This window comes from Thunnus maccoyii, chromosome 5 (assembly GCF_910596095.1).
Source record: "Thunnus maccoyii chromosome 5, fThuMac1.1, whole genome shotgun sequence".
Classification (NCBI taxonomy): Eukaryota; Metazoa; Chordata; class Actinopteri; order Scombriformes; family Scombridae; genus Thunnus; species Thunnus maccoyii.
Window position 1 is genome coordinate 13,496,708 of NC_056537.1, and position 18,211 is coordinate 13,514,918.

The 18,211-nt window shown below is 40.8% G+C and overlaps 1 protein-coding gene across 2 annotated transcripts in view; it reads right to left on the reverse strand.

Moving 5' to 3' along the window:
• LOC121897671 (cGMP-inhibited 3',5'-cyclic phosphodiesterase A-like) overlaps positions 1-18,211 on the reverse strand; it is a 78,879-nt gene that overhangs the window by 30,284 nt on the left and 30,384 nt on the right. For both annotated transcript variants that reach the window (XM_042412333.1, XM_042412332.1), the window contains exons 2-3: positions 10,648-10,698; positions 1,022-1,282 (exon numbers count right to left, since the gene is read on the reverse strand). In XM_042412333.1, coding sequence (XP_042268267.1) covers positions 1,022-1,282; positions 10,648-10,698 — 312 coding nt within the window. The remainder of the gene's footprint in view (positions 1-1,021; positions 1,283-10,647; positions 10,699-18,211) is intronic.

Sequence of the window (18,211 nt, forward strand, 5' to 3'; positions counted from 1 at the left end):
TTTTTTTACATTTATGCACAATTTTGTGTTTTGACTTTCATGTTTTTCATGTGTAAATGTGCCTCTAATGCACTGCAGCGTGGAGAGCATGCCCTGTTTTGGACATAAAATGAGTTTTGGAAAACTGCTTGAAAGGCATCAGTATGCACCGCGACAGACATCAAACTCTTAGCCAGGAGGCAGAAAAGCAAGCACAGGGCTTTCCACCCCTCCACTAACCGCCTTCACTCCTCCTTCTATTCTCCTCTCGGGCAGTTAGAGCCGGGGCACAGCGTCTCTGGAGAGGAGAGTCCTAATGAGTGCAGCCTCACTGGTGCAGTTTTTCTTAGCTACTTTTACAAAGTTCAGACAATGTAAAAATACACCTGTCAGCCTAGTGTTTGGCTTGATAGAATGGCAGCCGTCGACCACACACCAGTTTCCAAGACATCCAGGACAGGTATCTTCTTCAGAAAATAGCCCAGATAAATAACTGCATCCATGATCGTGGTGGTCTTGGAGTTATGTGGACACATACTCGTCCCTCTTTGTAACCTTTTGAGAGATGTATTCACCTTCATGTTGCCTCTCCTCTTCTACTTGACTCATATACACACACTGTCTGGCTCTGCACATCTGTCATGTTGACACAGCTGTGGCTATGAAAGGGAGAACAGTGCTCCGAGCAGTAGACGCGCTCTATTTTTCTTCACTCAACTCTATGAAAATACACTCCTTCATCTGATGCTAAAAGCTCTGAGAGCAGGAAGCACTCATTAGCTGAAACATGGGCTAAAAGATTAACATGTGTGTGGAGCGCTGTGTGGCGTATAAATCATTTGGCCTTAATAAGGTGGACTACATTTCCATCTAAGGATTATTTCAGCTACTTCACAAAAAATTGTTTCGTGTCTGGATCATGACTACTTGTGATGAACAATTGTGAATTTTGATGTTTGGGTGAAATATCCTCACGTTCACCTCTTCTTTCTAGTGCTGTATACATTTCCAGTGAAGTGTAAATCATGACACTCTGTTTTACCTTGTGGATAGATGTCTTCTCCCCCTTTTCAGGTCCCTCCTCTGAGTCGGAGCAGGTGTAGGCATCACTGGGGTTAAGCAGGGGAGCAGGGCGTGGCCGGTGCAGCGGCTGGAAGGTAAGCTGGGTGGTTAGCAGGTTGCTGACGGCCCGCAGTGAGGTGCAGGTGTTGGGGGGCAGAGAGGGGTCGGCCAGCAGGTCTGTGATTAGTCCGTGGGCTTCTCCCATCACTGCTATGTCCACCATGACAGTGGTGCCTGATGACTGTGGGGTGACAGGGAGACAGAGAGAGGAGAAATAATCATCATTGCTGCTGTGGCTGATGTGAGTTGATGCTAATTAAGGGCTGGGTCTGAAAGCAGTTGTGTGCCGCTTGTTGGTGGAAGGCGTGAAGAGCAGGTGCATAAACTATGTCAGCGGCTCCCTGGTGAGGACATAATGTGGTTAACGGTGACACTGACATCACTTGTGTTGTTTATCCTACAGAACTGGCAGTCAGAATACATTGAAGTGATAGTTTATGTCTTTGCATGAAGAAAGATATCTGAGTCTTTCTCAATGCTGGGAAGTGACTCTCTAATCACTGTATAGTCCACTATATTAACCATTCAACATTTTATTTGAGGGTCTGAATTCTGAGTGTGTAAATTTATCCACTATATAAGTATAAGCACTATATATAGCTGACAGTGATGATGCAAAAGCCAAAAACTGGACTTATACTTTACACACAGGATTAACAGTAGCTCTGCCAACGATACCTACAGTGTAATTTTTGATTTGGTAGCACCACCACAACACTTAACACTGTATCATATGTGTATCATATGTGATCAGGCCGTATCGTGCTTTAATTATATTCCCCACAGCAACTGTGTTTACATTGTTTCATGAGCTTTGTGATGCAAGTTTGCCATTTTGGGAAAAACACGTATTTATTTTCATACTGAGGATTAGATGAGAAATTGATTACATTCTCACATCTCTTCAGCAAATATTTAGCTGGAGCCAGCTGCAGCAGTAGTCAGTTTAGCTTAGCATAAAGACTGGAAAAAAGGGGGAAACAGCTAGCCTGTTCAATGGTGACAAAATCTGCCTATCAGCACGTCTAGAGCTCACTAACTAACATGTTATAATTGTAAAAACAACAATTTTTATGTGCTGGGCTTTTTCTTTCAGGCAGCCAGGAAGTAGTCTGGCACATAACCCCCCATTAAACTGCAAATTGTCCTTTTTAAAAGGGAAAATTGTACTTTTAGGAGAGGGAAATATTCTAAAAGGGATCAAGAGGGAAACACTGTACTTTTTTTTACATTGTACATTTGCAGATTTAAATGATAAAACATGATGCATTTCTATACAATAAATTACTTAACTACTCAACAATGCATACCATGCAACCAGCCTCAACATTAAAGAGAAACTTAACAGCAGCTGGAAATCTTGTTTTCTCTCATCTCCAGTGGTTTAACTTCTCACCATGCTGCAGTGATGTAGGAGTGTACTCCAGGGTGTGGTCAGTACAATGTGACATCACTTCTGGGTGTGATTATATGTACAACAGAGCACACTTTTGACTACACTCAATCATACCCATCTGTGATGCTGAGTGTGGTCCAAGGTGGAACACACACACTCATAAAATCAGTGAGGGCAGTGAAACTTTTTATCAGCTTGGTATTAAGTTGCTCTTAAATGCTGCTTACATCTTAATGCGTTAATGCTATGTGAGCAATGAGAGTGAACCAAAACAGTAAAGTTGCAGCTGGACAGTTAAACAATGGGCTGAAAATAAATGAAGCAGTCAGGTGATGATTCTCTGTACCTCTCACACACTGTCATTTGGTACACTGATATTATAAAAATATCGAATTATAGCCGCTTTACAGAAAATAATGTAAATAGTTCTAACACCACTAGTGTTTCTTCTATCATCATAAAATATCATAAGCAGCCACAGCTATGGCTGACAAAACAAACACTGATTTGAAAACTACTGCAGTGTGCATGCAAAAATAATGTGAGGGACCAACTGTACAGCTGCAAAAATTAACATTTGTCAGGAGCTTTGTCCCATTTTTAATAGAATATGTATTATACTGTGTGAAGACAATGACAGCACACACAGCCATAACCACATCATGTTTCAGGGAAAACCCAACATGGCACAAAATAAAACAAATTATACCCACAAACAATACCCATACACGACAATATGAAAATAAAGAAAACAATAGACAATTGATTTTGGGCTGCTATTATAAGGAGTCATATTCAATCATAATGTCGGACTGAGATTCTGCCAAGCTTTGTGCAGTGTTTTATTGTTGAGGTAGCACACACAAATTACACACATGCAGGGACACGCACACACACGTGCACACATACATACACTCACGCATCAAAGGCTTTATTCTATGCCTTACATGGCTCCTTTTAGCTCCGAGAAAGCAAAACATGGTGAGGTGCAGGGAGTGGTACTTCACAGCAGCATGAGTTGACATACTTACAGCCTTTTAAACATCTGAACAACAACATGTTCAGCACAGCTGTGCATTACTTGATGCTTAATGAATGGGCTCATTAGCAATGTCTCAGCTAGAATCTGAACTTTGACTTCCTCACTCCTGACCCCTCAGACGACCAACAGCCTTCATCTGTTTCTGACCGTCTGTCCTGCAGCTTTGAAGGCACCAGCGTAGTGTGAGCCGGCCTTGTTTTCGCAGAGAAGAGTGAAAAGTTCACAACCCAGTCTTAATTGCTGTGCTGAGAGCCGTTGAACAACCACAACTAAACACAGGTCAGTCTTGGCTGCCAGCAAATTTATCTAATAGTCTCATGAGTTCCCCTTTTCCCCAAAGAATGTTATCAGATTTTTCTCCCCCAATGTCCCATTCACTTTGACACCAGCTGCCAGGCACCCAGAATTATTCTGTTTACACTGGCTATGTGGCAAGAGGTTGACCTGAACAACACGTGTGTGAACACCTTTCATTCGTCTCCACTTGTGGGAACAGTGAAGGTTTCGCATTTTATTTTCCTAGACATATCAGATAGGCCACTGTATTTGTATAATTTTCCTATTGGTCTGCAAAAATACAAAATGTCTGTGTTCACCAGGTGCGTGGATATTCCTCCACATGTGATGATGACACACATTTATTGATAAATCTGAGGCATGTTGGGTCTTGGGACCAAACTAATCTCTTTTTAAGATAAGAAGATATCCTGTGGGAGGGCTGACGGAATATTTCTGGACAGAAGACTATAGTGCTGCTCTCGTCCCTCCTCTCATCTTAATCTTCTCCTCTTCTTTTCCCTCATGTATTTCCTTGCTCTACTTGAATGCTTGCTGCCAGGATAAGATGTAAACACATGTCTCTCAGCTGATTTACAGGCTGATTTAAGAGTTTACTAAAGCAGGGGGTTAAAAGAGAATATGGCTGCTGGAGAACATCTGGCTGGACAAAGACAACAGTGACCCTTAGGGGGTCTCGGCATCTCGACACACACATGCGTGCACGCACGCACGCACACACACACACACACACATACTCTTACATACTCAAACATACATCTGCAACTTCTACAAACTTTTTCCTTTTTTATTCACACCACAGCTTTTTTGACAAGCTCAAAAGCCAAGTGACAAAATAAGGCATATATAAAAGTACAAATATACAGTGATACTGGCACATAAAAACATATACAAGGTTTCGTGCTAGGCATACTGCACAGAGAAACACACTTTGCAAGGAGGTTAAGCTTTCTGTCACTAAGCTTGACTTACTCCAAAACTGGACGTGAGTAGCCATAAAAGGGGTGGGAATGATGAATGGTTGGATTTGATGTTGCACCGGGAGCCACTTAATGCCCAAAATCTGACATGAAAAATAAGGTGTTGTGAAAGGCTTGAGGTGCATGGGCAGCATTTGAGAGTTTTTGAGCTTTGGGACACAGTGGGGATCTTGCATCCACTGAATTTTTACTATTTTTATCGACCTGGAAACATGGCAACACCTGTCTCATATAGTATACAAGCCATTACCTTGCTGCAATAGAAAGAATGTGCTGTTAAAGTATACAGTTTCTACCTTTAAAAATCTTCTCTTACGAGGAGTTAGAGCTTTGAGCTATCAAAACTAAGCCGACTGCAGGGGAAGATAAAGAATGTAAAGTCCAAACCATCCCTGGCTCCAACTTTTACATATCCCTTAAAAACTGAGTCTTGGCTGGAAGATACCTCCTGATGTTCCTAATCTTCCAACAATTTGCAACCTAAAACTCAAAAATCATGGATGGACATCCTGCAACAGATCAAATTCTCAGTATGTTACATAATATCATAAGGTTATATAAGCATTTCCTGTCAGGTTAGATGATCGGTTTCATTCATCAGCCATGGCCACCTCTGTAGCAGCAGGCTTCACTTTCTGGGAGGATAGATCTCATACAAGCCTCGTAGAGTGACCCCTGTCTGGGAAAAAGCACTGCGAGTATCACAGAAAAGAGCTTTTGGACAGATGTTATGATGGAGCATTTCAAAATTCTCCTCAATATTTCTCTGACAGTACCATGGAGGATATCCTTACCTTGGATACAACAAATTCCATTACGCACGGTGATTAAAATCAATGTATTTCAACATAATTATTTTTTTAAATGGTTCCCTAAGCATACATGTTCTTTTTACTGCCGTCCTGCACCAATATTCATCGTAACACACATTCACATCTGGGAACTGTCAACAACTGTCTGCCACTGGCTCACACTCCTCTCTGTAGAGATTTTTCTGAGAAATACACCCTTCGGAGTTAGTCAGGGATCCAACACCTTGGAGAGTTGTACGGAGGAAATATTAGAATAACTTTACTTTACTTTAAACTATAAAGCAAAAAGAAAAAGGTTGTCTCTTTGATAATTGAAACAACAGCTTTCTTGGTTCGAAAATGAGTCATCATTTTTCTGTTTTTTAGTAAAATGGGTCAAACTTTATAAGCAACACAGACAAGGCCAGTGGCCGTGAAGACAGCTGGCAGGAGTAGGCCTGCATGTTGGGAAAGTGACAACCCATCATCCAATCAGATTAATACACTGGCAAATGCTGGTCGATATATATATATATATATAAATATGTGTGTGTGTGTGTGTGTGTATGACCTACTGTCATTACCCAACACCACTACAGATGTTTTAAATAAATCAAATAATCATGCAACAATATATGTTGCACTTTAAACTACAGACCAGTGCTCTCAGAGAACAACAGATTACAATGTCAAGGAAGTTAAATATTTTGTGCAAGGGCCTTAATACTTGGGCCAGTTACAGTAGGGTAATACATATCCATTTTTAAAACTTAGGTACCTATTTATAACTGTAGTGACCTTGTGCTGTCCAAGAGGTAATTTCTTTTGGAACACGTGGATTCTTTCCTGCACTTTCTTTCCTTGCAGCCATTTGGTATTTTTGTGGCTGGCCAATCTTTTGCATTAAACTAGCAGGAGGGGCACTGCTTTTAAAAGGTAGCAGAGGAACTGATCTGACTGACGCCAACCCTTGACATTCTGACTGATCCTCTTAATCTGACCCCTGCGCAGGCACCTCGGGTCACAAAATGACCTAAATCTGCGTGACTTTTGGCCTCCAGCTTTTGTTGACATGCTACAGTACATTTGATAAAACTGCAAGCATCAATAAACATTTTTTATGACTCACAAAGTCATATACTAAACCGTGCATGAACATTTTGTTATGACATTTTACTATGAATAATAACAGTGATCAATGGTTTTAATTGCCTGTGTGAACACAGCTTGGAACAGTACATCAATAGACATGCCATAGATTTACACCCGCACAACAGTTCATGTAAACCAAGCCGAGGGGCCAGTCAAAAAAAACAAAAAAAACAGCAATCACTCCTGTAGAGTGAAAAGTTGTTTGTTCGCACTCGCTTCTATGAACTCAAGGCCCTGCTCTGTTGTGTCTCCAGATTTAGTTGCTGTAGAGTGCACTAATCACGGACCAAATAATATTTACAAATCATTCTTCATGCTGGATATTGTGCCAGATCAGTGGAGTTTGGACAAGAAACCTTTGATTAAGGTGTTCTTTGATGAATAACTTGTCTGACAGTCTTTCATATCATCGCAAACCACACGCATGCATAATATAAAGTATTTAAAAAAGACAAACTAAATAATGCTAACAATTATTTTCCAAATGGTGCTGTGCACACATGCAGCCCAATGATGCAAACCTGTAGGAGCTTAAGATATATGCATGCACAAAATGTATGTTTCTCATGTGAAACATAAGAAAAAAAACACCATAGACTGTCGCAACAAGATGGAGCAAAGGGGATATGATTGTTGATGTTCCTGCTGTGTCCGTATGTTTTTGCCAATAACTCTGTAGAAGACAGATGAGGTGCATTTGGTGCAACAAACAAAACGCTGATCCTTCTGTCTAATGATGATTATTAATGGGATACACAGGCAGAGAGGTCACATATTTGTAATTTCTGACATGGCTCCTCTGCTCCTTCATCTAAACAGACAATCCTCTAAGGGTAAAATGGCAGTGATATGTGCGCTTTTTAAAATTGTGCAATGGTGAGAATATAATGTACCCCGGAGGAAGGCTTAAAGCTGCATCCAGAGACTGGACAAATGCCTCAGGGGCCTACTGGAGAAATAGAGGTATTTGATTCCCTTAGTAAACACATTTCAATAATGTAAGCAATTCTTACTCCTCATAAGGCACACAGATATACACATTGCATGCTTATTTTGCAATTAACCCCACACACAAACCTTCACACTCTGATATATGTAGGAATGAGCTGAGCAAGAAGCTAGGGAATATATCGAAAAAAAAATACTTAAGTGCGTCCATTATTTTTTCTTAGGTTGATTTCATACACAGAACTCTCAGCATGTTTGAAAAATCATTACCGTGCAGTTTTCTGTTTCAGTGGCAGTGCAGTTAGTGTAATGGCCCTGATTACATCTGTCTAGATGGATTAGCTGAAGAGGAGCCTGGGAGATGGTGATGTTCTCTACTTAGAATAACAGAGCAGTGATACAGTGTGAATCACAGCAGAACGGTAACACAAAACTCCACTGAGACACTCCTCGCTCCCTGCCTCAGCTCCGACAGCCAAAACTACGCCCAGCACTGCACTTCCAGACTTCCCAAACAACCCTCACCCCCACCGCGACCCAACTCCCCTTACCCCCCCCCATCCCTCCCACCTCCCCGCCCTCCCTCCCCGTCAGCTAAGACTGAAGCTGTGCTGAGACAGGTCCTCGGCTGCAGCCAGGATACAATTACATGCTATTACATATTTCATTAAAAAGGGGGTGTGTTGGGGGATGTGGGGGATCAAAACAAAACAAAAAAGAATAACTGCCTCATTAAAGATTTACTGGGAAAGGTCAGGCCAATCGACCCTTGCAGCTATCTCATCTCCAAGGAGAGATGTGTTTTCCTTATAACAATTCCAGGGTGTTTGATTACAGAAAAAGAGCTACCTAAGACTAAAAAGAAGTGGTAGAGAGACACTCACACATATACAGAAGGCAGAAGCAAGAAATGCTGGGATGAAGAATAGAGCAAACAAAAGAGATGCATGAGGTAGAACAGATGGCTTATGGTGGGCGATGAGTGAGCGATGATTTACCACATGTATACAAGTGGTTAAACATATATCCATCATCAGCACTGCAGCGGGCACAGTCCCCAGTTATTTAAAATCTTGCAAACTGAGTAGGCATACTATAAATAAAAACCAAAAATTCATTCTATTCACCCAAAAGTGTTTCACCGTTGCACATCATAAAAAAAAATAGGCGCTTCGTAATTGCTAAATGCTTCTGTATCATTTATGGCAGATCCAATTATTTCCCAGACAGAGGACAATCAGAAAGTGCAGGTACTTAAATGTTTTCATCCCAGGCCTTAAATTCAGTCTTGTCACAGGACTCGATTTAATGAAAATATACTCTACTAGACTGTTATGACGGGATCAGCCGGAAAAAGGGCAGTGACCTTTTTCATCTCACAAACCAGCAGTATAAGAAATGCTGATCACTAGCGCTTAGATTTTTGAGAAATCTTCAACATGACTGCACTGTCATGGCTTGTCTGCCTCACAGACCACTCTTCCAGCCTTTCTGTAATTTAGAATAACAGTCACAAGATCCGGGCCTACAAACACCCTTTTCTCCGATAATCTCCCCGGGTAATGTTCCAAAACCAATGTGTTTTCAAGTCGAATACAAATATTTAAATAGCTCTTTCCATACATAACTTCACTGTCAATTCCTAAGCTAAAACATCCACCACAAGCTTTGGACGGGGAAAAAAAGATGCGGTTTGGAAAATGAGGCTGCTAATGTGTGCATGTTGGCGAATACGACACAGTGGAAATCAATCAAGCGCTCTGGTCACCAGCTAAAGAGGGGAGTGTGTGATTTACACACGCTACGAGGTGACATGGCATAGTGAAGCGCTACCAGCCTCTCTGACCGACAACCTGGTCCAAGAAACCAGAGCCAAGGGAAAATAGCCACGAGATGGAGGGAGGTGCCAACATAAGCCTCGACTTCTCACACGTCTTGTCAGTCTCTGGACTATTACAGGATTCCACTGACGAACACATAGCACCAATCCAAATAAAAAAAGACTGAACTGACCACTGAGTCTAAATGGCAGCTTAAGGGAATGCATCAATCAAAAAATATGTGCTTGCCTACTAACCCCACATAACAAATTGATATGAGCCTTAGACAATATTTCAAAAGGGTAACATGCTATTTGAAAATTTCTGAGCTCTGAGGGCAGTGGGATAATACTGTAAGGCTGATTTTTGGGTACAGATACACCACTATATGAGTCTTAGCATCTATAGGAAATTATAGTGTGCAATTTGATTTCAAGCCATATCCAAAATTGCACAGTTATGATCGCTATTCATGAAAAATCCCCTAATTTTCCCTGCAACCACGACTTTGCGGCATTTATTGCTATCCAAGCATACATTGTCAGCACTGACGCGCCATCTATTCATTTCAGGAGGATATCCTCCTGATAGGAGCACATGCAGTACAGGACACACACATACTGTATATGGCCATGCCAGCGCCAAGGGCATTGTTTGTTCTTCATGTACTCCAGAGTTCTGCCCTGTGGCTCTGAAGCAGCTCAATACATCAATTCCCAAGCACACACACTCACACATTCTCTGGGAAAGGTAATCTCAAAGATGTGGCTGTGTGTGTCTGCCCTCTACAAGCTGTGTCCCCTGTGCGGAGTCCTTCCAGTTTCAATTCCCTGGCCTTTAATGGCTTGTGCAGTGCCTTGCAGCCAAATCACAGACCTGTGTCCTTTAGACTAACAGAGTACAACAAGGACTCTGGTGGGAAGTGACACCTCTGAACATGCTGTTTAACCACGGCTAAAATGAGTGGGTGAAGAGGCCTGTTAGTGGTAAGGTTTTGTGCTATTTGCGTCATTTATAAGGTGTGTGTAGGCGAGTGACAGGGAGCCAGTGTGTTGTCCTTTCAGCTGTTTATCATTATTGTTATTACTAGTGTGTCTCTCTTTCTGTGGGCGATACTAACCTGTGATCCTCGGGAGCCTCTCTTGTGGTCCCAGTCTGAGCGGGAGAGCATCTGTGAGAAAACAGAGACAGAAACATGGTCAAACCACAGCGGTGCACATCCTGTTTCTGTTAGCGTCCTACAACAGAGGCAACACCATAATGGAGATATACTGTGCTGTGTTGTGCTGTAGCGGAAAAGAGGAGGAGCAGGACCAGTGATGCAAAGAGTTGAGGAAGTTTTGGGGGAATGGAAACGCTCATAAATGCAAAAATGGGTTTTGTCTATTTTTTTCACTTTCCATTAAGCATAGACGTCTAATGCAATTTCACAGTCAGGTTTGGTTTACTTTAGCTCCTATTCACTGCCTAAGGGGCTGGTGGAGGCTGAGGATTTTTACGCTGTCTAATTACCAGCCACTGTGTCCTCCCACAGGCCTCGTAAACCCGTTTTCCACTTTCTCGGGAGTCACCGAATGGATCACGGCAGCTCTGTCACTGATTTTTGGCCAACACGTTGCGGGAAGTCAACATTAAACCCCCTGCCTCTGTTAGGGCTCTCTGCCTCAGAACTGAGAAGCCCTGAGAAACCCAGCATGTTGCTGTGACAAATTGCTGCTGCACACACTGAGGCAAGGGGCTCAGTATAAGAGCCAAATTGATAATTCAGGTGTAATTTACTGTGTCAGTGGAGGTCATTGAGTTGTGTCACGCTGTGAGGGAAAACATTAGGAAAACAGTGGGTTTCAGTCGCCAGTGCTGTGAGCCTGTCTGGACAGCAGTGTTGTTTTGTGCAGTATTTTCCCACAGTGCTGCTTAGCTCTAAACAAACACAATAGTGAAGTAATGGTTCCTGTTTGCCATGACATAAAGTTGTTTAATTTGTCATTTTTGGACCATATAAATTACAGGTATATTTGTATATAAAATTGAGGAATGTGACTTACTGTAATGGGTTGGTTTACCTAAATTATCTGATACGTCAGCCTCCACACCAATTAAATGGAGGTTAATGGGATTTTATTTACATTCCTCACAGCAATGAATCAAATTTATTTTTAAAATCAGCAACACATCTTAACAGAAACCAAGCTGCACAGACCTTACTGTCAACACTTTTTATAAGGATTGTTTCTTCACCGTTTAATGGTGAAAAAATATGTATGTATAGTGTTTATTATATTATCATTTATATATATTATACTGGACAATAAAAGCTTGTTTTACTGCTCTGTTTGCAGAAATTATTGATTTAAAAAAAACCCTTAAACTGCACCAAATAGAAAAGAATAATAATAACTTTGTCTGTTGTCCAGTGCTGTAACTTCCACTCTTAAATATTTCTCTTTAACATTGAATATTTAAGACCCAGTAAGAAACAATGCTTGGGAAAAAACATCCAAAGGTATTTTTGCTTTATCCAGAGTGTGTATGCGTGTCATGTAAAATAACCAAAAATGTTCCAACTTATTGGACAAAGTTGAAAAAAATATAGGCCTTTATAGGCCTTTAAAGACCTATAAATCAAGTTGGGAGTCATAGCAGGTTTCAGTCCTGTGATTTGAATTTGGCATCCCCTTTGTTTACATTTTGAACACTAATTGTGCCTTTAACTTATTTAGTTGGGCAGAATTGAAAATCTAGTCTGTTGGTTACTTTGTGGGACTATAAACCTCATCCTTTGGTCAAAAATGTGGCAACCCTGACAGAAAGCAAACAAAGTCACCATCACAACAATCACACATAAAGCAACTCACACCCATTCATTAAGTGTAACAGCTTTACACAGTTTGACATTTAAGTCAGCTGAGGTTTTGAAAAAAAAAACAAAAAAAAAACAGCATGAGCGGTTTGCCCTTTCACAAGAAACATCTTTCTCTCATCCTCCATTTTCTCGACGGAGCACCACAACGATTGTGAGTCACTTTTAAGCTCCATCAAGCGTGCACTCTCAAGCATTAAAATAACCATACTTGAGGACTGTTGGAAAAGCAAGTCAACAAGCAATCAGCTGTGTAAAAGGCTTGTGTATGAGATGTAAATGACTGTAAATGATAGTATTAGCTTCTTTACCGCTTTGACGACAGGGTATTGCTTTTACAGTATGAGAGCTGGCAGCGGGCTCCACCATGGTCGCGGCTGAGTCCTGCTCCATTAGAAGGTCCTAGTATCAATGAGGCTCTCCAGGCACACACACATAAACAGCCTTTCGGTCTTATGGTCTTATGTAACCCAACCTTTCATCTCTGTGCTCTGAGAGAGACAGACCCAGACTACACAGAAGTCTACATGTGTCCCTTTGATGTGCCAAAACAAAAAACCCACACAAAATCAAAGCTGAGCATAAAATTTGAACAGTGCAGATAGCCTCTTGCACAGAATGACTTTACAGGCCACAGTGGAGTTCATTTCCTCTGAGACGGACTCAAAAATTTGATCAACAAATACATGTGGATGACGTACTACTCACTTACAACAGCGAACAGTTGCTGCAGTGATTTAGGGCCACTATGATCAATTTTTTTTTTTTCTTTTTACCAGAGGTGGAAAATCAGTAAACAAATTTCAAAGTTTGGTGTTACTGCTTTCATACTTCATATTACGAGTGTTGGAATACATACAAGAAATGAACACAACCGTTATCATGGTGTCAGAGACAAAAAGCAACACTATCAGTCACAAAAATTATACAAAACAGCAGACAATGATCTCACAGAGGTCAAAATTACACATCAGCGAAGACACAAGCTATATACTTCTGGTAAAGCCTGTTAATCCTTTTCAAACAATAATGATGAAAAGCAAGAAATACAATAACAACAAAATGCCTTGTTCGAGCTTTATTAGCTGTGTTTTCTTCAGGATGGAAGAGAACAGTCTAAGATTATACTTAAAACATATGACAGCTCACTGCCAATATTATGTCTGAAGAGGTAAAACCACACATGAATGATTTCTTAGATATCTCCTGGTTTTTCATGGACACCCTCCAGGCAGCATAACACAGCTGAAGCAGTAAAATTTCCAAATGGATTTGTTTTTGTCCTAAAGCTCCAGTGCACCTACTGGGAAAAATAACAACTTTGTAAAAGTTATGCCCTTTGTTTCACCCTCTGCTAGATTCATTATGCTGCCCCATAACTCAGAAAAAGCCAGGTCTAGCAGTGGCTTTCCATCACTTATAGCAATACTCTTGATTTATATGAGACTGAAACCAGTCCTCTGAAGAAAAAATGCGTTGTGTCTTTGAAAATGGAAGTATGTCTTTCAGTCATGGCACTATAGCTACCAGAGTAACATGACACACTCAACAAGGTCTGAGGCATTTTTATGGGACTCTGGCTCCATTGTGAATGCATTCTGGAAATTTATTATACTTACATGATCCAGAATGATACTCTCAAAAAGCAAACAAGAGAAAGCAGTGACAACAGTGTAGTTGAGCTGCATGTTAATAGAAGGTGCAGTTACGTAAAAGGATCTCCACTAAATAAGTTTGGAAACACAGAAAAGTTTCAGTGGACCAAATGAATATCTATCTATTGCTCTTGAGCCTTTATGAATTTAAAGGTTCCATATACCCAAATTATAAATAACTGAAGTACCAATTAACTGAACTGATTTTAAACTGGATGTTATTAACACTGTTATTTTTTTTTCTGATACTGATCCTGGAATTGTCTGTCAGTAGGCCAAATTTACATTTGTACTACTACAGACAGACGCTGGAAGTTACAACCATTTTATCTATTTCAACAAGTCCTCTGAATTGAACAACAAAATATGTTCTTTGCCTTCCAGAACAACACATGTAAGCATTTTCTGATCTGACGACCCTATCGGCAGGACGACAAAACCTATGCAAACCACTGTTGAAAATATAAATCACTTTTATGATGTGAAAATGTTATGGTTAAGGTTTGGTTAGGGTTAGGAATAAACATGACTTGATTAGAGTTAGGAAAAGAGGATGGTTGGGGTTAAAATAAGTACTTAATTAAGGTTAGACAGACATTTTAGTTTGGATTAAAATTACTACTTTGTTAAGGTTTGAGGACCTTTTTCATAATATGGTTACAATAATAACCACTTGGTTAAGGTTAGGGAACGATCACGGTCATGGCTAAAAGAAACCAAAGTTGACTGTCGGTAGCAAGCAGGAAAAGTACTTAGCAAAGTAACGTATTTTGTTGACCCCCTTGTTGATCTACCCATCCACCCCAACTTCCTCACTTTGCAGACTTTGTGGCTCTATAATAACTTCACTTGACTTTCTTCTTTGTCATTTGAATGTTAATAAATTAAGTTTTTGGGCATTTGCTGTAATGGCTGATGCTGCCTCATCTACTTTCACTAGTTTGCTCGCTTACTAACTAGTTTTCACACACTCTCAATGGAAGCACATGGTGTTAAGGTGTTACAACTCATGTTGGTGGGAGGTGTGTCCTGTGCAGGTAGCTTATTTGTTATTGTGAACACACCAATTTGTAACCCTATTTGTGTGTTCATTTTTCTTCCTCAACACAAATATTTGGATGTTTTTTTACCAAACATTTTTCTCAAATTAAGTCAGCTACCCACAATCTTTCCACTTACCTCTTGGCAATCACAGTGGTGCCCCCGGGGTGCAAGTACCCCTGGTTGGGAATCACTGTTCTAGTGGTAGTTAGCCATGTAGTTTGTTTTGGTTTCTAGTAATTGCAGAGGTTTTGAGATATCCATATCTAAGATTTCAGCCTGTACCCCAATAAAATGGATATGAATGGAATTTTGTTTGTGGTGTGTCAATGTGTCAGCAACGTGTCTTTCCAGGAACAATATCCTGGTTACTGTGGATAACCCACAGACCTCACAGTCAACAGTTTTCTTTGGAACTGCTTGGGACCAAAGAGATCCCTACGAAGTCTGTTTACAGTGAGGTATTTGGATTTTCCAGAGTCACTGTGACATTGTTCCTGGAAAGTGATGTTGCTGTTTAAGTTTCAGTGCTGTGAGCACCAAAAACAAAAATCCATTAATCTCCATAGTACTTGAGTGGAGGCAGAAATGTCAGAGATGGATATCTCAAAACAAATTAAACCAAGATTTTCTGCATGGCTAGATACCATTATTGAGATAATACTCTTTTTTTAGCAAATTGGGTCAGCAGGCCCTTTAAGGGTATCTGAAGCCATGATGTAAAAGAGCTAAATTGGTGATGCTGGCAGTTCAGCTGAAGCTAATATAAGTCTTCAGCAGTCTTCAGCTGAACTTCAGTATATCTTTTTTTACAGAACAAGGACTGTGGATTTTTTTCCTCATTTCTTACAGTGTGGTCACTTTAAAGGGATCACTTCATGGCCAGTATGGAGAGGAGGGGGGATTACAGTGATGATAAGTCAGTCACGACAAGTCTTTCAGTGTACGTGTATAGGATGTGAGTGCTGTATTAAGATAGATTGAGACAATCAGAACCTATCTTTCAAGATTTTATTTGGTGCACAGGGAGTCCTGAGTCAGTTTCTGTTGACCTCTCTGTGTCCTGTCTTTGACTCTCTAGCTCTGTTAAAACACATTTATAAACAGAAAGGTACATAATGGGATGGTGACTCATAAGTAGATGATATGAAAATGCCAGCCAGAATATGCCTGCCGCCATCTGTAAATGAGCTGCACTCTCATGACTCAAAATAGTGCCAGCCAAGTAAACTCCCAGCCTTCCTCTCACCCAGAGTGTTAAGAGGGTAGCAGTGTGGATGCCAGTATGCAGCCATGCCCTGTCCACCACCATGGCTCCGAGCCACAGCCCACAGCAAGCTGCCATGCCTCTGAGGTGCTGGGTAAATACCATGGTGTCAAAGCACAAACAAACTACTGGAATATGCTTGTTGTTTGACTTGCTCCCGCCAATATCCAGTTGAGAACCACTTCCCTGTGGGTGTGAAGTGGTGGGAGCTTCAGCAGCAGCACCCATAGTGAAGCTCCACTTGAACACTGATCAATCTGAAGCCTTGCCCCGCTGTCATCAAATTACTCCAGGGTATTTTTTCAAATTTGTCTGGAAAGGGAGCCGGAAACTGCCTCGTCCTAATATAGCTCAGCGCCAGATAACTGCTAGTGTTTCTTAATCATTCATTCATGATCAGATCTTTCTTTCTCTGCCTCCTGCGTCCTATTTTGTCCCTCATTACATGGCTTCACATGAGTGGAGTTGATGTGTGTCTCCTTGGATCTTCAGTAGCTGTGTTAGCTTGTTAGTCCACTGGATTTACTGGGACCCAAATTCAGAGTCCCTTGAGGACACAGTTACAGGAAGTGCAGAGTAGAGATCTCCTGGTTGGAGAAAGGAAGGAGAAAAAAGAAAGTGCTGATTTTACAGTATGGTTTGGTTAATTAAGTTGGTGTTGAAGAGCCAGGAGATCAGTCTGCAGGATTTCCAATCAGCTTGACCCAGGGGTTTTATGCACCACCTCTCTGTCCAATTAAACTCACTATGCTCTCACTTACAGTAAGGTCTGCAAAGTCATGAATTCACACATGTGTCTGCTTACGTGAGTGCACACAGACACACTACCGTGCACTTAGACTCACACGCACTGCCTCAAGGTCTCAGAATATTTTCTTACTTATTCCTCCTTTGTTCTTTTATCACTGCTCTCTGTCAAAGATATTCTGACGTCTGCAGTGCTTGACTCAGACATCCCTGTACTCACTTTCACTTCAGCTGACAGAAAGAAAGTAGGTCAGATTCTACTAAGTCTCCGTATATGAAGGCTTCAGAAATGACAGCAGCTTAGCCATGAGGACACCAATCAAAGATCCTTGTACTCACTTTCATGGGTGTTGGAACCACACTAAATTCTATATTGCTCATCAGGGCTTTGAAAATCAGGTGTAATCTTGTTTTGCACCTGCAGGTGGAGGTATTCTCATGATTAGTATCATATACTGTAGCCGTTTTCTCTTGGGATGCTCTGTGACAAACTGTCCCTTTGTCTGATGACAGTTTTGTAAAGAACTATTATAACATATATTTACAATATTCCCTTCTTGGATAATGGCAGAATTTTGTTTCACCAGCTGGAATAAAATACATATTTTTGAGAAAACTGATACAGTATAATTCTTAGCATAACTTTTAACATTTCCATTAATTTTTTACCTAAGTTTTGCAGGCAGCTTTGATAATTGATCTTTATTTATTTCTTCCTTTAAAGAGTTGACAGATATAGGCCACTCAAGTACATGAGATTAGCTTGTGTTACGTTCTTTATAACTGTCAGCCTTAAAGATTTCTAAATTTAGCATTAGGATGGCAGAAACAGCTGATGCTGGCTATGTATGCTTTCAACATCACTGATATTATAGCAGACTAAACTTTGAATCTTACACTCTCTGTGTGTGATCTCACGCTCTTACATTTTCATCAAATAAGCCTCATCGTCTTCCTCGGAAATTTTCTACATTAACTGTCCTGAATTCAATCAGGTACACGGCAATAATAATAAGGCAGAGCAAAGGAAAATGGATATTAATAAAAATGCTAAGAATGAATAGGGGTGTGTACAGTATACAGCAAAACTGTAGGCGTAAAATGTGGAAAGGCT